Source organism: Xyrauchen texanus, chromosome 12, assembly GCF_025860055.1.
Source record: "Xyrauchen texanus isolate HMW12.3.18 chromosome 12, RBS_HiC_50CHRs, whole genome shotgun sequence".
NCBI lineage: Eukaryota > Metazoa > Chordata > Actinopteri > Cypriniformes > Catostomidae > Xyrauchen > Xyrauchen texanus.
In genome coordinates this window covers 13,700,689-13,717,931 of record NC_068287.1, presented here as the reverse complement: position 1 = coordinate 13,717,931, position 17,243 = coordinate 13,700,689, and the positions used below count along the sequence as shown (strand labels likewise).

The window sequence follows — 17,243 nt, the reverse complement described above, 5'->3', positions numbered from 1 at the left end:
GGAAAACGTGACATGGAAAGTGAACAGAGACGGGTGAAACAGAAAGCACGGGACAGACAACAAGGGATCATAACAGGTTACAAATATAAAATAAATCTATACATTCTGAGATGATATTCTTCTCACCACAATTGTACAGAGCGGTTATATGAGTTACCGTAGGCTTTGTCAGTTCAAACCAGTCTCTCCATTCTCTGTTGACCTTGCTCATTAAAAAGGCATTTCAGTCCACAGATCTGCCACTAACTGGATGTTTTTTGTTTTTGGAACCATTTGGAGTAAACTCTAGAGACTGTTGTGTGTGAATCCCAGGAGATCAGCAGTTACAGAAATACTCAAACCAGCCCATCTGGCACCAACAATCATGTCATGGTTCAAATCACTGAGATAACCTTTTGTCCCAATTCTGATGGTTGATGTGTACATTAACTGAAGCTCCTGACCTGTATCTGCATGAATTTAGGCACTGCACTGCTGCCACACAATTGGCTGGTTAGATAATTGCATGGATGATTGATGGTACCAAACGGGCTGGTTTGAGAATTTCTGTAACTGATGATCTCCTGGGATTTTCATATACAACAGGCTCTAGAAATTATTCTGAATGGTGCCAAAAATAAAAAACATCCAGGGAGCGGCAGTTCTGAAGATGGAAACTCCTTTGTGGAGGCAGGGGCATGGCCGCGCGCAATGCTGTGTGGAGAAAGGCAAGGGGAGATGAGTGATGAATGATTTCTACCTGTGCTTAACACCTGTCTTGTATTTCAGTGAGGAGGGATGGGGGCTTTTAAGGAGATGAGACAGCGGCAGACGAGAGAGAGAGCCCAGCTGACAAGCTGTCCGTGTGGTGACCATTTGCTGTGCTACCGAAAGCTGCGCTGATTTGTTGCCACCTTTGATTTATTTGTATCTCCATTGGTTTACTTTATCGCTGTTAAGCGAAAGTTGTTGTTCTCATTCCCTGGAGCTAAGGGTCTTGTTATACTGGTGCCGAAACCCGGGATTGAGGGAGGTAGCCATCATGAAGTCCTCGCCATTGGTTGACATCATAAAGACCCTCGCTGACATCTACCAAACACAACACCAGGCCCTCCTGGAGCTTCGTTCCGAACAGGAGCAATGGTTTGAGGCACTCTTGCGAGTCAAATGGAGGTCAGGCGCATGCTACAGAGCTTGTTGCCGCAGGGGGTTAGTAATATGTTGTGGATTATAAAAATGTTTTTGGTAACTTACCCAATACTGATCCCTACCATAAACCTTAAACTAAAACTGCAGCGATATTCATACAATGAGGCATGTCAAACTTATTTTAAACAGTATAAACATGGGCATCAGGATTTTTGGTTAAGATGTATATGTAGAATGTGTTTATTTTAGGTACTGGAACTAGTTACTATTCTTTTAAGTTTACACACTTACTGTATAATCACCTTTTAGCATTTTTGCAGCTTATTTACTTGATGTCATGTGGTGAGGCAAATACATTTTTTAAAAGAGGAAATACTCCATGTAGTCATTCTATTTCATTAAAATGAAATAAAAAAACGACATGTTCAGTACAAAATGTAACATTTTAGAAAATTAATTCTACAAATAGTTTTAGATCAAGTATAGCATATAGTAAGCATATAGCTGTCACTGCCTGGCATGTCAACTACACACTTACAGTTAACACATTAAACTGAAAGCCATAAGAGCAAACAGACCTTGTTTACCAAACACAGAATTAAATCCTAGAGTAAATGGCTCAAACACTGCACTGTTAAATATCTGCCCTCTGACCTCAGAGAAATTCACATGACAGTAATAACAGTGGCCTGGTGGCTTAAGAACAGGAGCTGAAATGCCTCTACTGAGTGAGAAGTCTTTCAGCAAATTCCCAAGATACTCACCAATTCATTGTATGAATAGTCTAAAAACAAAGCATCCGAGACATGGATCATTATAGAACCTTTTTAGAATGCCCAAATCAATGGTGTATCAACATTTATGACATTAAACCAATAACATCCCACACTAACTGCAATCTGCTGTGAAGAAAGAATACCAATGTTTGATATATTGCATGGGGAAACAGAATATTTCACCTCGAAAGCAAACATACTGTAAATGGTAAAAAGAAAATCTATGTGATAACAAGGGTTCCATGAGCAAAGGGATAGGAGAACATAAAATGGTGACATATCCCAAAATAAACTCTGTGTCCCCAGTTAACAAATCCTTTACTAAGTAGGCCCTTCTCCCTCCACTGAGCTCTATCCTCAGCTCTAGGGAATGTTCCTCCTCCAGCGTCATAAAGGAGCCTGGAGCAGGTGGCTGGACGCCATGTTGGAAATCCGGAGCCAGCCCAGAAGCAACATGCTGATGTTTACTCTGTACTGCAGCCAACTGTCAAATTGGAGCCAAGTCTCCAAATCACATTCATCAGGAACTGTGTGACCCAAGGCAGTGCTACCTGTGTTTTATTCACCTATACGCTTCAGCCAAGTGCTGCTCTCACTGTTTTACCTCTAGCTGTATCAATTACACCTGTCCGGGTGTGGCTGTCTGGCATATCTTCGGGCTTTATACAGCAGAGGCTATTTTCAATCATCACCTCAAATAACCACTAAACTAATTAAAGATTCATGTGACGTGAAAACAAAGCATTCTGTTTCTCCTCAATTTGCAAAGAACTGTAGCAAATGCACATTACTGAGAATGTTTAATAAGTGAATCTGCTCACCTCGTGAAAATACATTTTCGGTTCCATGCTCTACCAATTGTGCAATAGAACCAGACTGTTCTCATACAGTGAATTGGTCTATGCTTACCAAATTCAATGCACTGCCCCCAGTTGCCGAAGGTGGAACTATTGTTGAACGAATGGGCACATGTGAGCTCCAGTTTCCCAGTAAAATGTCCACAGATTAGCGGCAAAAGTGAGTTGTTTTTAATTATGTAATGCAGTTAACAGGAATGCACTACTCTCTAACTAAAACCCCAACCTTAAACCTAACCATCAGTGAAATAAAACAAATAATCTTAGAGGGAAAATGCAACCTCATTATTGGTAAGGTGAATGCAATTACTTTCTGAATTTTCATGGGACCAAAACCCAGGTCTCTGGTATCATTAGCACCCCAGAAAAAGATAAACACATTTGATTTAATGTCTGATAGGAGATGGCGCTTGTCATTACCTCTGAAGAATGGAGTCAATGTCAGGGCACTGGAACATTCAATAGAAGCATATTGAGTTCCAGATCATATTGACAGAAATGTCTAGTTGCATTACAAAACCATGTCAGCAATGCTGCCAGCTTTAAGGACTACATTTCATTAACTTTGTTTTCCCAATTTCCTGAAAGAAGTGATAAGAATATTATGACTGACTGTTTATTGTACAATGTAAGATTACCATTCCATTCCATCAAACTCTAAATGGAGTATTATAGCACTGGGTAAATTTGCACAACATCATGTGTTTACAATAACTGCACATATAACATGATACATTTTGGTTTACACTGGCTACATAAGCAATGTTTTGCTAACATGTCCACATTTCTCTTATTGCATCACGTCTTTATTCACTGAACTTGAGTCACTGGGGACGAGAGTCTTGGCAAAATTATTAGTTACAAAATAAACCATAATTTGAGGGAACTCCCTTTAGTATTCATCACTAAGTGCATATCCTCCCACAGTGTAAAGCTCCAGTCCACAGGAATATTTACCACACTCTGAGAATGACTTCTGTGGTCCAGAGATTCTCTCCACAGCTCTCGAAAACTTAATATCACAACCTTGTGTACAGAGCCAGAATCTATTCTAAACAATTAACTTAAAAACAACAAATAATAATTAAAAAACAACAACAATTAACACCTTTCTGAGGCTGAATATAATTAAATTGCACTGACCCTGACCTCTGAACTCAAGGGGCCTGGAGCCTAACCTTGCTGACAGCAGAAGCAGTGAAGCGAGAATAGCGGGGACAATACAATTCAGACACGCCCAATGACACTCCAAAAACATTCTCTCAGCCCACTGTCCCTCAGCCATGGTCAATCTCTAGTTCAGTCATGTCAACACTCTGAAAGATTTAGCATGTTAATGTGGGTATGAAATATGTATAGGATATTGATCTTGGGGGACTATATCTGCTTGGCTGCTGCGGCTGAGAAATTACGGAGACTTGCTACTGCTAGAACATACAAAGACATACTGAGTTAGCTTGTGAACAAGAGATGAAACGGTATGAAAATTTCATATCACGATTATAGTGACCAGAGTTATCATGGTTATCAGTATTAGCGTGGTATTATTCAAATGTGCTGGAAATTTTCAAAAAGCACCGATACACATTGAAATCATTTCAGGTCAGTTTTATATTGAAAACCAACTTTGTAAACCAGTGAATAGGAAATGTATTATTATTAGTGTTGTTATAATATACGCTTGCGGCCAAAAGTTTGGAATAATGTACAGATTTTGCTCTTACGGAAAGAAATTGGTACTTTTATACACCAAAGTGGCATTCAACTGATCACAATGTATAGTCAGAATATTAATAATGTGAAAAATGTATGTGTTTGTGGCAAGTGATTTTCTAGTACCAAATCAGCAATTTAGCATGATTACTCAAGGATAAGTTGTTGGAGTGATGACTGCTGGAAATGGGGTCTGTCTAGATTTTATAAAAAATAACTTTTTTCAAATAGTGATGGTGCTGTTTTTTACATCAGTAATGTCCTGACTATACTTTGTGATCAATTGAATGCCACTTAGGTGAATTAAAGTTCTAACGTCCTTCCAAAAGAGAAAAATTGTTAAAGTTTTCCAAACTTTTGGTCACCAGTGTAATTATTATTATTTTTCACACACACACACACACACACACACACACACACACACACACACAGCCTATCGAGTATATGCAATGATCCCATGCACAATTTACATAAATACAAATGAGTCCTAAGAAGACAGTGATGGTAATTACAATGAGCCCAAAAACTGACATAAATACAGTGGTCTTGTATATATATTGTAGTCTATAGTGTTTCTCCTAATGGAACACTTTTACAACCAAGTTGAGGACTGCCGCATTGTAAATGAACAAAATATGTTGGTTGGGTGACTAAACTACATAAGGTGTTATCGTGTGCAATAGGTGAATGGAGTCTGCAGGCACACGACACATACAGCAGCAAAACAACGTGTAGTGTTTTTACAAGAGTAGGTCACACTGAAAGCTGTAGTTTACAATATTGACAAGCTATTAGCAAGTTAGACAGACAAACCATGATATTTTCCTCCATTCCGAAGTCCCCGCATCATGCATTGACCTTAAAGTTATCTTACCTTGTATTCGCTATAAAGTAGTGGGTGGTGGTCACGAAGATGACTCAAGATATTTGAAGTGTTGCCCCCATTCGCAATTTTTTTCTTTTTTTTCATTTTCTGCAGACAGCGTGACCATCTTCGATTAAGTTTCCCTCAGCCCTCTTGTAAAACCCAAAATACGACCACACTTCAGATTTGGTCCTATAGAAGGCTGAAAAATCTCCCGAGCGCTGTCACTGCCTTCCGCCAAGTTTTCACACACAAAAAAAAACCCCGCTACATGCTGTGCCTACGTCAGGCTGTTGCTTACTTTGGTTGATGCTGGACAGTATTTACCGTGAGGTTTTCAAACCGCGGTAATTAAACATGGTTTTAATGATTATTCAAATTTAAAACGGTAATACGTCGGAAATTTTACCATGGTTTATCTTGAAACTGGTAACCATTTCATCCCTAATGTGGACATGCTGCTGCTGCACAATTAGACAAAATGCAAGACATGCTTATTCGTGCATTTAGGACATGCTGCTGCACAAATAAATATACATTAATATCCTATACAGCAGATCTAGACAACTGGAGCTGGTGTGGAGGTGGGTTTCAGAGAAATGTAAATGTTAGACAAAGAGAGACACAAGATGATTGGTTACCCGTTTAGATGTCAAAGGACCAATAAGCATACACCATGCAAGCCAGTTAGCTTAACATGTCACATGTGAGCAAATCAATTGGCTAAAAGAGAACAAATGAACAAATGAACATATCAGCTTGTGCCGTCAGCCTCAGTCACCATTCCCTTTCATTTGCAATATATGATGAGTAAATGCTGACAACTTTTGGTGTAACTATCCATTTAAACAAGGTCAACACAAAACAGAAGGAAATAAAAACGTTTTGAGATTTGATCTGTGTTATGTGAACTGTTTAATGTGGACAAAGAGTGTTAAAGTGTGTGTAAATGACTAAAGTTCAGTCATGTAACTCTATACATTAACATGAGGTTTGGAACAATATGACGTATATTACAGATCGATCAGTAGATCTCAAAATTTTAATTTGCAGCTCAGTTTTGTGCTGGATCCTATTTAAAATATTTAATCTTTAATCAAAATCTTGGATGTTGTTTATACATAGAAGTCATGAACTGAAATCTCCCAAATGGACATCCTTTAAGTTAACAGTAAATTAAACTGGCAGACAACCGGTTCTACCTAAATTTTGAGCTTGGAGCACATCTTTGATTGAGTTTTGAGACTGGATCGGTTTCAAGCTCATCTCAATGTTTGGCAGTTACTCAAAATAGCAGCAGTATGCTATTAGAAAACTTGGAATCTCCCTCACCACAGCAGCAAACTCTTCCACCATAGGAGTCCCACTCCAGTAAACCCACAATATGGATGGAATGAGATTGAATGTATCCCACCATCCCTCTCAACATGCAACCAGCTGAAGATTAAGGACCAGGGAATTTGTACTTAAAGTATGGGAACTGCTGAGTGGGAGGCATTATTGTGCCAGGGAGTTGAGCATCATTACACAGCACCCTTGGATTTCTGTGTCTCTAAATTTTATTCTGCTGATATTTGCTTACTGTGAGACACCCTGCCTGACCAACTATAACTGTCCACAAAGGAAACACCTGCATCTCTCAGTCCCTCACTGAACACTCCTGCCCTCTCAAACCACACACACACACACCAAACAAAAGTTTTTTTATCTAATTAAAAACTCAAAATGTAATTTTCGAAATGCCCGGTATCACTATTGTGCTTTAACAAAAAGACAAAAGCAGCAAGAGAGCAGAAGTTTATGTGGGTGTCATGATGTAAATAAGTATTTCACTACTCTTAAAAGATTATAAATCCTCTGATGTTAAAATACAGTATATGGCCATATAGGAAAGAACATGAAGTTCTGCTTCTGTGAGCCAGATGTTTGTATTGTTGCTGGATGGATGACAGTTTTCAGAGGGGAGCACAGCACTGATGGCCCAAGTTCCAAAGCAACAGGGAGGCATGTCTGTTTAGAGAGGAAAAAGTGGAAGCTCCAATCCATCCCAAGAGCATGGCCTCTTGTCTTTCTCATACTGTTCTCATACATACTGTTTCATTTGCTTATTTGTCTCTGAATTGTAGTGGGATCAAAAGGAACATGCCTGTGAGTCCACATCAGGCCGTGTGAAAGGTGAGGAACCGTGGAGGGAGAGTGGGAGGCGCATGCAGCCATGGACCAAGCTAACATGATAACCATAAAGAGGAGATACAACATCAAACACAGTCCTTCCATAGCCTTGAAGAGACTCAAGGCCTTTGAAGGAGAGGGGACAGATAGATTGGAAATAAATATGGGGAGGAAGAGGGACAGAAGAATCACAAACAGAAAAAAATGCCTTTGTTCTTTTCGTCAAACACGACAACAAAGTGCAGTTCCAAAGTTCTAGTTATACACATGAAACACATGCCAGACTTTCTTAGAGACATAGTGCAAATATTCAACAACTGACTAAATTAACCACATCCTGCCTTGCCACATATCCACTGTAGAACCAGACGTGAGTGATAAAGTGGGGAAAAAACATACCCGTTAACCCAGTTACACTTTAGACTCAGATTAACAAATGATTCATAAATGTAAGTTATATATGTATGTAAGTAGCCTAATTTATTTTTATTATTAAAGGCTTAGTTCACCCAAAAATGAAAATGATCCCATAATTTACTAGGTGTAGATGACTTTCTTCTTGCAGACAAACAATATCAGAGTTATATTAAAAAATATAAGCTTTATAATGGGAGTGAATGGTACCTTAGATTTTGAAGCCCAATAAAGTGCATCCATCCGTAAAAAAAGTTATCCATACGGCTCCGGGGGGTTAATAAAGCCCTTCTGAAGGGTAGCGTTATGCTTTTGTAAGAAAAATATCCATATTTATAACTTTCTAAACTAAAATCACTGGCTTCCAGTAAAAGCCGTCCGTGCGTTAACGAGAGAGTAGAGTTCCGGCGTATGACGTAGGCGTAGCGTAAGCTCCGGTGAGAAGTGACTAACGCGGAAGCGCAGCGGATAGAGCAAAACAAAATGCCGGTCACAAATTAGAAGTCAACAACAAGGATTTTTAAAGAAGAATGTCAGAGGATTTCGATATAAGAGAAGAGGAGATTTAGTTTTTTGCCCAACCCTTTTTGTTTGAACCAGATATATTTTCTTACAAAAACGCATCGCTTCGCTTCAGAAGGCCTTTATTAACCCCCTGGAGCCATACTGATTACAGTTATGATGGATGGATGTGCTTTATTGGGCTTCAAAATCTAAGGTACCATATTCTCCCATTATAAATCTTGGAAGAGCCAGGATATTTTTTAATATAACTCTGATTGTGTTTGGATGAAAGAAGAAAGTCATATACACCTAGGATGGCTTGAGTGTGAGTAAATTATGGGATAATTAAAATTTTTGGGTGAACTAACCCTTTAAGTGTGCATCATCTTTGCATGCTACCAATATTATGACGCACAATAACATTTCTCACACTCATTACTAAACAATAACAATTCAAAATAGACCCACACTGCCACAACTGTTTTGCATCATTAATGTACTTCTGTCATGTCATAACAAGTATATCCGTTCTTGTTTATTGTCCTAAATAGACAAATAATCCTGACCACAGTAATTCTGTTGAAACCAACACACTCTCACGGCGAAATCGTCAGGAATTCGTACAACTTTTCTAAATTTGGCTAATTCGTATGATATTGTGCGACTGCACTCGTTTGAATTCCTACGACTTTCACTACAGCCAATGACGTCGCTGGACATCGTTTCCATCTAATACAAGACAATTACTTGCTTCTGTCACACACAACAGCTTCCTATCATGTTAACACTCTACTGATTGGTTAAGTTTTGATATGGTGTTTATGTAAGGGCATAGTATTACTATGAAACCATATTAATACTATGAAATAGCCATATGAAATAGCCAACTCGTAAATTATGTACGACTTTTCATGAGATCGGGTTGGTTGAAACTGTTTGACCACAAAAACAAAGCAAAACCTAACATTTCTGGTATGGGTTATGGCTTTTCCATAAATACTACACTGATCTGTAGCACAGTTGGCCAACTGCCGAACAGGAATTTTAATCTGCTAAATTAGTAAGCACCCATTCACCTACAGTATGTATCAAGCCAACGTTAAACTGTTTCACAGCAAAGCGCCATGGGTCACGAGCAAATTCAAAAATGACATCACAGTCTCCTAGAGGAATCCCCCTGCTTATTCCAGCTATATGAGCCAGGTAACTGTGTTAATACACCTGATCAACAATATGACCTTAATACCGCACACTTAGACATCACAGGGGCCACAACTGTAAAATATAGGCTATTCATTATACACACGTTTTGGTAACAATTTACAGTTAGGTTGTATTCATTAACATTGTTCATTACATTAGTTAACATGAACTAACACTGAACAATAATTGTACAGCACTTATTAATCGTGGTTAATATTAATTACAACATATTCTAATATATTTTTAACTATAAAGTTGTATCTGTTAACATTGCATTATGAACTAACAACAAACAATTCTGTTTAAACATTAACCTACATTAACAAAGATTAATATATGCTGTAGAAAAGTAGGCTATTGTTTATTGTTAGTTCATGATATCAGTATTAACTAATATTAACCAAATGTAAAGTGTTACCTAATTGTATTTGTTAAAATGACTTGCATTGTTATTGTAAAGCATATCTTAATAATCTTAATCATAATTATATCATAATAATAATTATATATGTGTGTGTGTGTGTGTGTGTGTGTGTGTGTGTGTGTGTGTGTGTGTGTGTGTGTGTGTGTGTGTGTGTGTGTGTGTGAGCGTGTATTTATCACTTTGTGGGGACCAAATGTCCCCATAAGGATAGTAAAACCCGAAATTTTTGACCTTGTGGGGACATTTTGTCGGTCCCCATGAGGAAAACAGCTTATAAATCATACTAAATTATGTTTTTTGAAAAGGTAAAAATGCAGAAAGTTTTCTGTGAGGGTTAGGTTTAGGGGTAGGGTTAGGTTTAGGGGATAGAATATAAAGTTTGTACAGTATAAAAACCATTATGTCTATGGAAAGTCCCCATAAAACATGGAAACACAACATGTGTGTGTGTGTGTGTGTGTGTGTGAGCGTGTATTTATCACTTTGTGGGGACCAAATGTCCCCATAAGGATAGTAAAACCTGAAATTTTTGACCTTGTGGGGACATTTTGTTGGTCCCCATGAGGAAAACAGCTTATAAATCATACTAAATTATGTTTTTGAAAATGTAAAAATGCAGAAAGTTTTCTGTGAGGGTTAGGTTTAGGGGTAGGGTTAGGTTTAGGGATAGAATATAAAGTTTGTACAGTATAAAACCATTATGTCTATGGAAAGTCCCCATAAAACATGGAAACACAACATGTTTGTGTGTGTGTGTGTGTGTGTGTGTGTGTGTGTGTGTGTGTGTGTGTGTGTGTGTGTGTGTGTGTCAGTTTAAATGTGTATATAGCACAAACTATGAGAAAAGATCACAGAGAAATGTCATGACCCGCAATGAACAAGTTCAAACCGTTGGAACATTCAACATTTATCATAAACTTACTCTCAGTGATAATTTGCCTCATTAAAAGCCTCATTATAAAACGTTTAAGGAAAAAACATCGAAGTCATACATATGAAAAAGCGACTTTCCAACAACTTCACAAGATATCCTCATTTCTAGACCCATTGTTCCAGCTTCTGCGACACAGTACTTAATAACGCGTCTATAACAAGTGCACAGAGGATAAACATCTTATTAAGGCATTAAACGATTATGAACGCGCTACTCAACTAAGAACAGCAAATAACAATGATTTTTGTTTTGTTTGTAATGTTCTTTACCTGCTTTCGTCTTTGTTGTGCACAAAATTAAGAGAAGCAGCTGTAGTGTTTTGCTCGCAGCACTCCTCCTCAACCGGTTCATGTTTAGGACCCGTTACCTCCGCTTGAGTGCTTTATCATACAGACAATAGTTACGACTGATGTACCTCAGAAGCCTTATACATAGACAGAGAGAGAGAGGTAAATTGTCCGGTCCCGGTTTATACTTGCACAAGACGGAGAGGGTTGTTTCTTTGTGAGTATCCTCTCATCCAAGACCACTCAACTGTGTTCCTCTCATTCAGTTTCTTCCTCTCACTCCTTCCCAAACTTTCTCCCCCATCCCATCCTCTCCTCTCCTTCCCTCTCCTCCCCTCCCCTCCCCTCCCAGGATGCGGTTATGTCGAGACTCACATAGCGGTGCCTTCACGGGACACGTGTCACAAATTGCACGACGCTCTAAACATGTTTATATGATGTGCGTTTTTCGATGTGCTGTGACGTTGGTGTGAATTTATTAATTAATGCAAACATAATAATTTCATAACACCACACCAAATGTTTTTTTCAAATGGCCAAAACTGCTATCAAGAGATCGCAGTGGCCAATACAATGAGGATATTTGAGTGTTTCTTCAACTTCGGGTACTTAGGCTCAGGGGTTGATTTTTTAAATGTATTTTATTTCAGATGTTTGAAGGTCACATTTAAACTGACATGGAAACTTTTTACTTGGGCTTAATTATTATTTTTTTGGTACTTTTCAAATACCTTCGTGCATTACTTTTAGCCTCACCCCAGACCCAGACTTTTAATATGAAACTATGAAAATCCCTATGTTTCCTTTAATATGATAATCTTAACAAAGAGTGAAATAAATGTAAACCACTTTAATATTTATTTATTCAAAAAATAATGTGTGCTGCTTGTTCAATTTACTTAATTAAAAAGAAGTAAAGAAACACAATTGTAGAACATTTTGTCACAACTTGATTTTGTTGCGTTCTGTCCATTTAAATTAGTAAAATGGAAGTTTACTTAATCAATTTAAGTTGGGACTACATGAATACTTTTTGTGGTGTTAATAAAGCATTGATGAAACTGGGCAGGGGATTTCCATTTTCCAGCAGTCTTTGCATGCGACTGGATCAACAAGTGTAAAATTAAGTGTTATTTTATGCATTTTTGAGCAAGATAAGAATAGAAGGAAATCTGTTAATGTTCTGTTAAATTGCTATTTAAAAAGAGAGTCTGTTACACTGTAAATCCCAACTTTTTCCCCAAATTTTTGTGTAGTGTCTACACAAATGGTCAGAAATGTCAAAACAACATAAAAATGTTATGTTCACTTAACACAAAAACACATATCATGTTAGTTTGCCATATTTTTAAAATTTTAAGTCAACATGTTTTCATTTTTGAGTTAACTGTACTAAGATTTATAAAGCACATATAACCTAATGTGCTGAAGTTCAATTAACAACAAATATATTGTGCACTTAGCATATCATTTAACAGTCTACTGAACACAAAAAATTTATTGTTTTTATGTATTTATTTTGTTACTTAATAAAATGAATATTTCATTCACTTCACTTAAGTGAAGCTCAGGTGGTAGAGCAGGATGGCCACTAATCACAGGGTTGGCGTTTTGATTCCCGGCCCACATGACTCAACATGCCAAAGTGTGCTTGGGCAAGACAGTGAACCCCAAGTTGCTCCCAATGGCAGGCTAGCGCCTTGCATGGCAACTCTGCTGTCATTGGTGTGTGTGAATGGGTGAATAAGATGCAGTGTGAAGCGCTATATAAGTGAAGACCATTTACCATAAAAAAATGAAATAAATAAAGTTGGGCCAACATAAAAAAAAATATTAAATAAACCTTAGTGAATAGAGTTTGACGAATCAAATAAAGTTGAGTTAAAACTGCTGTACTACATTAATTTGACCTAATCCAACTAAATTATGTTGGCTAAATGAAACTTATTCTGAATGAAAGACATTCAGTTACATGCCAAATCTATAATTCAGTTAAGTAAGGGTAATACATTTTTTGAGTATTCTTTTTTTTAATAAAAATTACGGTTGTTCCACACTTTTGGTGCCATTTCCATCACACCAAACAATTTTACCCTTATAAGTTCCTTCAAAAGTTCATATATTTGTTAACCAAGTTGATAAAAGTGTCGTGAAGAGCATGCTTGAGATATGTAAAAAATGAGACATATTTTCCTTGAAGTAAATTCAATGTAAATATACCTAGTGAGCAAGATATTTTTACTGAGCATCCTTTCCAATCAAGAAAGGGCATTTTACTCATTTACCCATTTACCCATTGACAACGCTGTCAGTAGATACTTCTACTAAGGCAGTCAAGCAGGTATGGTTAAACCAAAATGGCTTTTAAAAAACTATTCAAACTAATTGCAAATGATCTGCATAATAATTCATAATATATTTATGCACAACTAGTTGTATTACTTTAATGCATTTCATGAGACTCTCAGGAGAATGTCCCCAAGACTTGAACTTCATAGTAATAAAAGAATGAGAACTTGAACACCTCAGTCAGTCAATGAAGCGTATTGGGAACAATGAAAAAGGTTATCTACCGATCTCCCTCCTCTAAGACTAACAATGCACCTCCAGCAATTCTTGCAACATGAGCATGGCACCATGATCATTCACAAGATGGACATCTGCCCCAGGACATGCTGGACTAAATTAGGCCTTTCCATGCACATGACACTATTTACATTTACACATTTAGTCATTTATCAGACACTTTTATCCAAAGCGACTTACAAATGAGGATCATAGCAAGCAATTCGTCATTCAAAGTTCAACATCATCTGCAGTAATGTACTGCCAGGTGTTCAAGATGGCTGGAGTAGTATAGGCGCTAGCACAGAAGAAAGAGTCAGCAAAGGAGTTGTTTTTTTATTTGTTTTTTGTACAGTAAGGACAAGTTTAATAGTAAGTGCAATTAGTGTGGATTGGTTAAGTGCTTGCGGAACAGATGTATTTTCAGCTGGTTCTTGAATGTTGAGATGGTATCAGCAGATCGTGTGAAGGTTGTTGGCTTAGAATGAGGTTGGCCTAAAATATTATTAGAATATATTGAATACATTGACTTGAAATTGTTGATTATCTGTCAATTCTTCTTTTTCTCATTGGACACATAAACATTCCACAGCAGACCACATGTTCAAAAAGATAATTACCACCTTTTTTGGAGCAAATGTGCAAGCCTTTGTTGCTTATATTTAAGGCTATTGTTTTGGCCTTAGCACCATACAAACATTTCTTTGGTGCATGTGTGTATTTTTTGACATAATACTCCTTGTTATATTACCCCACAGAGTTTGCTGTCGCACTGAAGCAGTTAGGGCAAAAGTCTGGTGTAGCTTTGGTTTGGACACGCAGAATGACAAGCCTTTGCAAGACAGATTCCTTTAATTGACAAAAAATAATAGTTGGACCCTCATCATAACCCAAGCTATTACAGGCCTTTGTGGAAGAGCCAGCAGTCTTTGCACTCGTATGTGTAAAGAGAAAGAAATGCAAGCAAGAAAGTTGATGCCAAGCCCATTCTCTGACAGTCTCCTCCCTGGGGGAAAAAGACAAAACATAGAAAACAGACCTGGGGGAAGATTGGGACATTCTATCAAATCTAACAATCCCTCTTTTCTTCATTTTTTTCTGCAGCATATCCTGCTTTGCACTCACAGTGTGGCCCTGTACATATTTGTCTTCTCACAAGAAATGCATGTTACTATTAGTTCAGCTTTTATTTGAAATGTAAATGTATATTAATACTAAAGTAATATCACACCAGCAAGAGGGCTGTATGTCCAGCATTCAGCATGGCTGTGATTCGGCCATAGGCACAAGGCCGCAGGTGCCCTTAAAATAAATCTAAACTAGCCACAAAATGTATGCAAATTTGCCACTCATTATATTAAAATGCAAATGTGCTTTTGATTCACCACAAATGTTTGACAGAAGTTTGCAGCTCTTCACCGGTTTTGGTGAACCTCCAGCAAACTTTTGGCAACAATGGACAATTTGCCGCAAGTTTGTCGCAATGCTCATTTGCATGTGAAAATGATCATTGAGGAATTCAGGGCTTGTTGCTCTTCCTAGCAACTTTGGCAGGTGGCTGCAGCCGAATAAAATTTAATTGTATACATCCCGTGTTCAGCGCCTTATAAGCACTAAATATGCTTAATCGCACATCTGTGCACGGCAAATGAATCATGTTTTTGCACGAACTGCCGCAGCGGATACCAGAATGCTCCAGATATAGAGCCAGTGCTCTGAGAAAGCGCAGATCGACTCTTGCATGATTCAGTCGGCTTTACTCGAAATCGTGGCGGCTGGCGGAGACCACAAAACTTTGTGACCCATTTGAATTCTACTGAGAATCTTCTACTTTGATAAGCTATATTGAGGAAGTCAAACCTCTCAAACTGACTAGGTAAAAAGACAACAATGTCAGTGATCAATATCGATTACGAGGTTTTTAAAATGCACCTCTTCACATAGGCGAATTACTGACCGGGCCAATGGTGCCCAAGGGTTCTTGACTATTGGGGCCCAGGGGACCCTGGGCTGCAAGGTCTCGCGTCCCATCAACCTTGAAAACAAATGTTTAAATATGTTAAATATGTGGGCCCCAGAGCTTATAGAAGGCCCCCTCAACAGGTTCCTGTGACTATGAGGGCCTTCAGCCCTCTTATAGGACCCTTTTGCCTTCCTGTTTCTAATACAATTTTTTACCAACTCTTTAACCTTATAATGCTGCACGTTTATTGTGGCCCCTTTAAATATATGCATTTTTTACACATAATGTTTAGAATCTGCATTGAGTTTAAAGTATGTATAACAAACGTTAAAATGGTAGTGTCTCTTTAAAAACTGGCTGTTCAGCAAACGTGTTTCGGTCGAGTGGTTTCTTTACCACATCTGTGCTTTTTGTTTGAATTAATCTGACTATAAATAACAGAACTGGTATTAAAAGAGACTTAAATCAGTTAAAATGTATTGCGTAGATCTCAACTTTAAAAGAAAATTGGCACGGGGGCATAATCTGCCCCTGCCTCATTATCCAAACTAAACAGTTTTACTGAAGTAACACTAACTGGTAACTAGTATAGATGCATATTAACTAGATTAGCCAGATCAATGAGACATTTTTATTAATAATAATTATTCTGCAGCATTCACTCACCTTTATCTTGATCCAAACCCATTGGACTTTTCAAGTTTTTGTCCTGTTCTAAATGGCCGTGTTTGCCATCAGATATTCTAAGAGATTACATAAATCATTAGGCCTGTGTCCTGCTGAACTAATATAATTCTTGCTTAAATAAAATGTCCAAAACAAATGTATGCGGTTAAAGTCTCCAATTAGCTTTATCAGTTTTTATTGAGTGGGGGATTTTGGCTAGTGAAAATGCTTAGGGGCTAGTGACTTTGCAATACCACAAGCCACAAAGTTTATGTCAAGCCCTGGATGAATTTGCTGCAAGTTTGCGGCAAATTTGCCATGAACTCTTGATTTTAGTAATGCTGATAGATGGTCAAAACTGCATGATTGCAAGTGTAATATTACTTTTATACAACAGTTAACAATAAACAAGTAAATAAATAAGTAGGGAAAAACAAAAAATGCTCTTGTGTGTGGAACTACTTTCTTACGCCACAAGATCTGACGTTGCGAGTTCAAAAATCACCATTTCAACTAGTAACGACAGCTGTTTCTAACAGGTTTTTGGAGAAAAAAGGATGTGTGTGTATGTGTATGAGAGAGAGAGAGAAAGAAAGGGAGAGAGAGAAAGTGGGCATGTGATTACCTTGCAGTGATGACCAGTAATGCTGCAGCTGTTAGTTTAACTCTATTCCTCAGCTGTAGTGTGATAGTAATTCACTCTGATTGTGGAGGGATGCTGCCATATGTGCAATAGTGTAAGTAGTAATCCAAATTATCATGGAGTGAGAGA

General features: G+C 37.9%; 1 protein-coding gene across 1 annotated transcript in view; it reads right to left on the bottom strand.

The window, feature by feature from the left end:
- Nucleotides 1-11,527, bottom strand: part of LOC127652489 (collagen alpha-1(XI) chain-like) — a 93,299-nt gene extending 81,772 nt beyond the window's left edge. Inside the window, exon 1 of the mRNA XM_052138636.1 lies at nt 11,260-11,527. Coding sequence (XP_051994596.1) covers nt 11,260-11,341 — 82 coding nt within the window. The 5' untranslated portion in view covers nt 11,342-11,527. The remainder of the gene's footprint in view (nt 1-11,259) is intronic.
- Nucleotides 11,528-17,243: the final 5,716 nt, after the last annotated feature.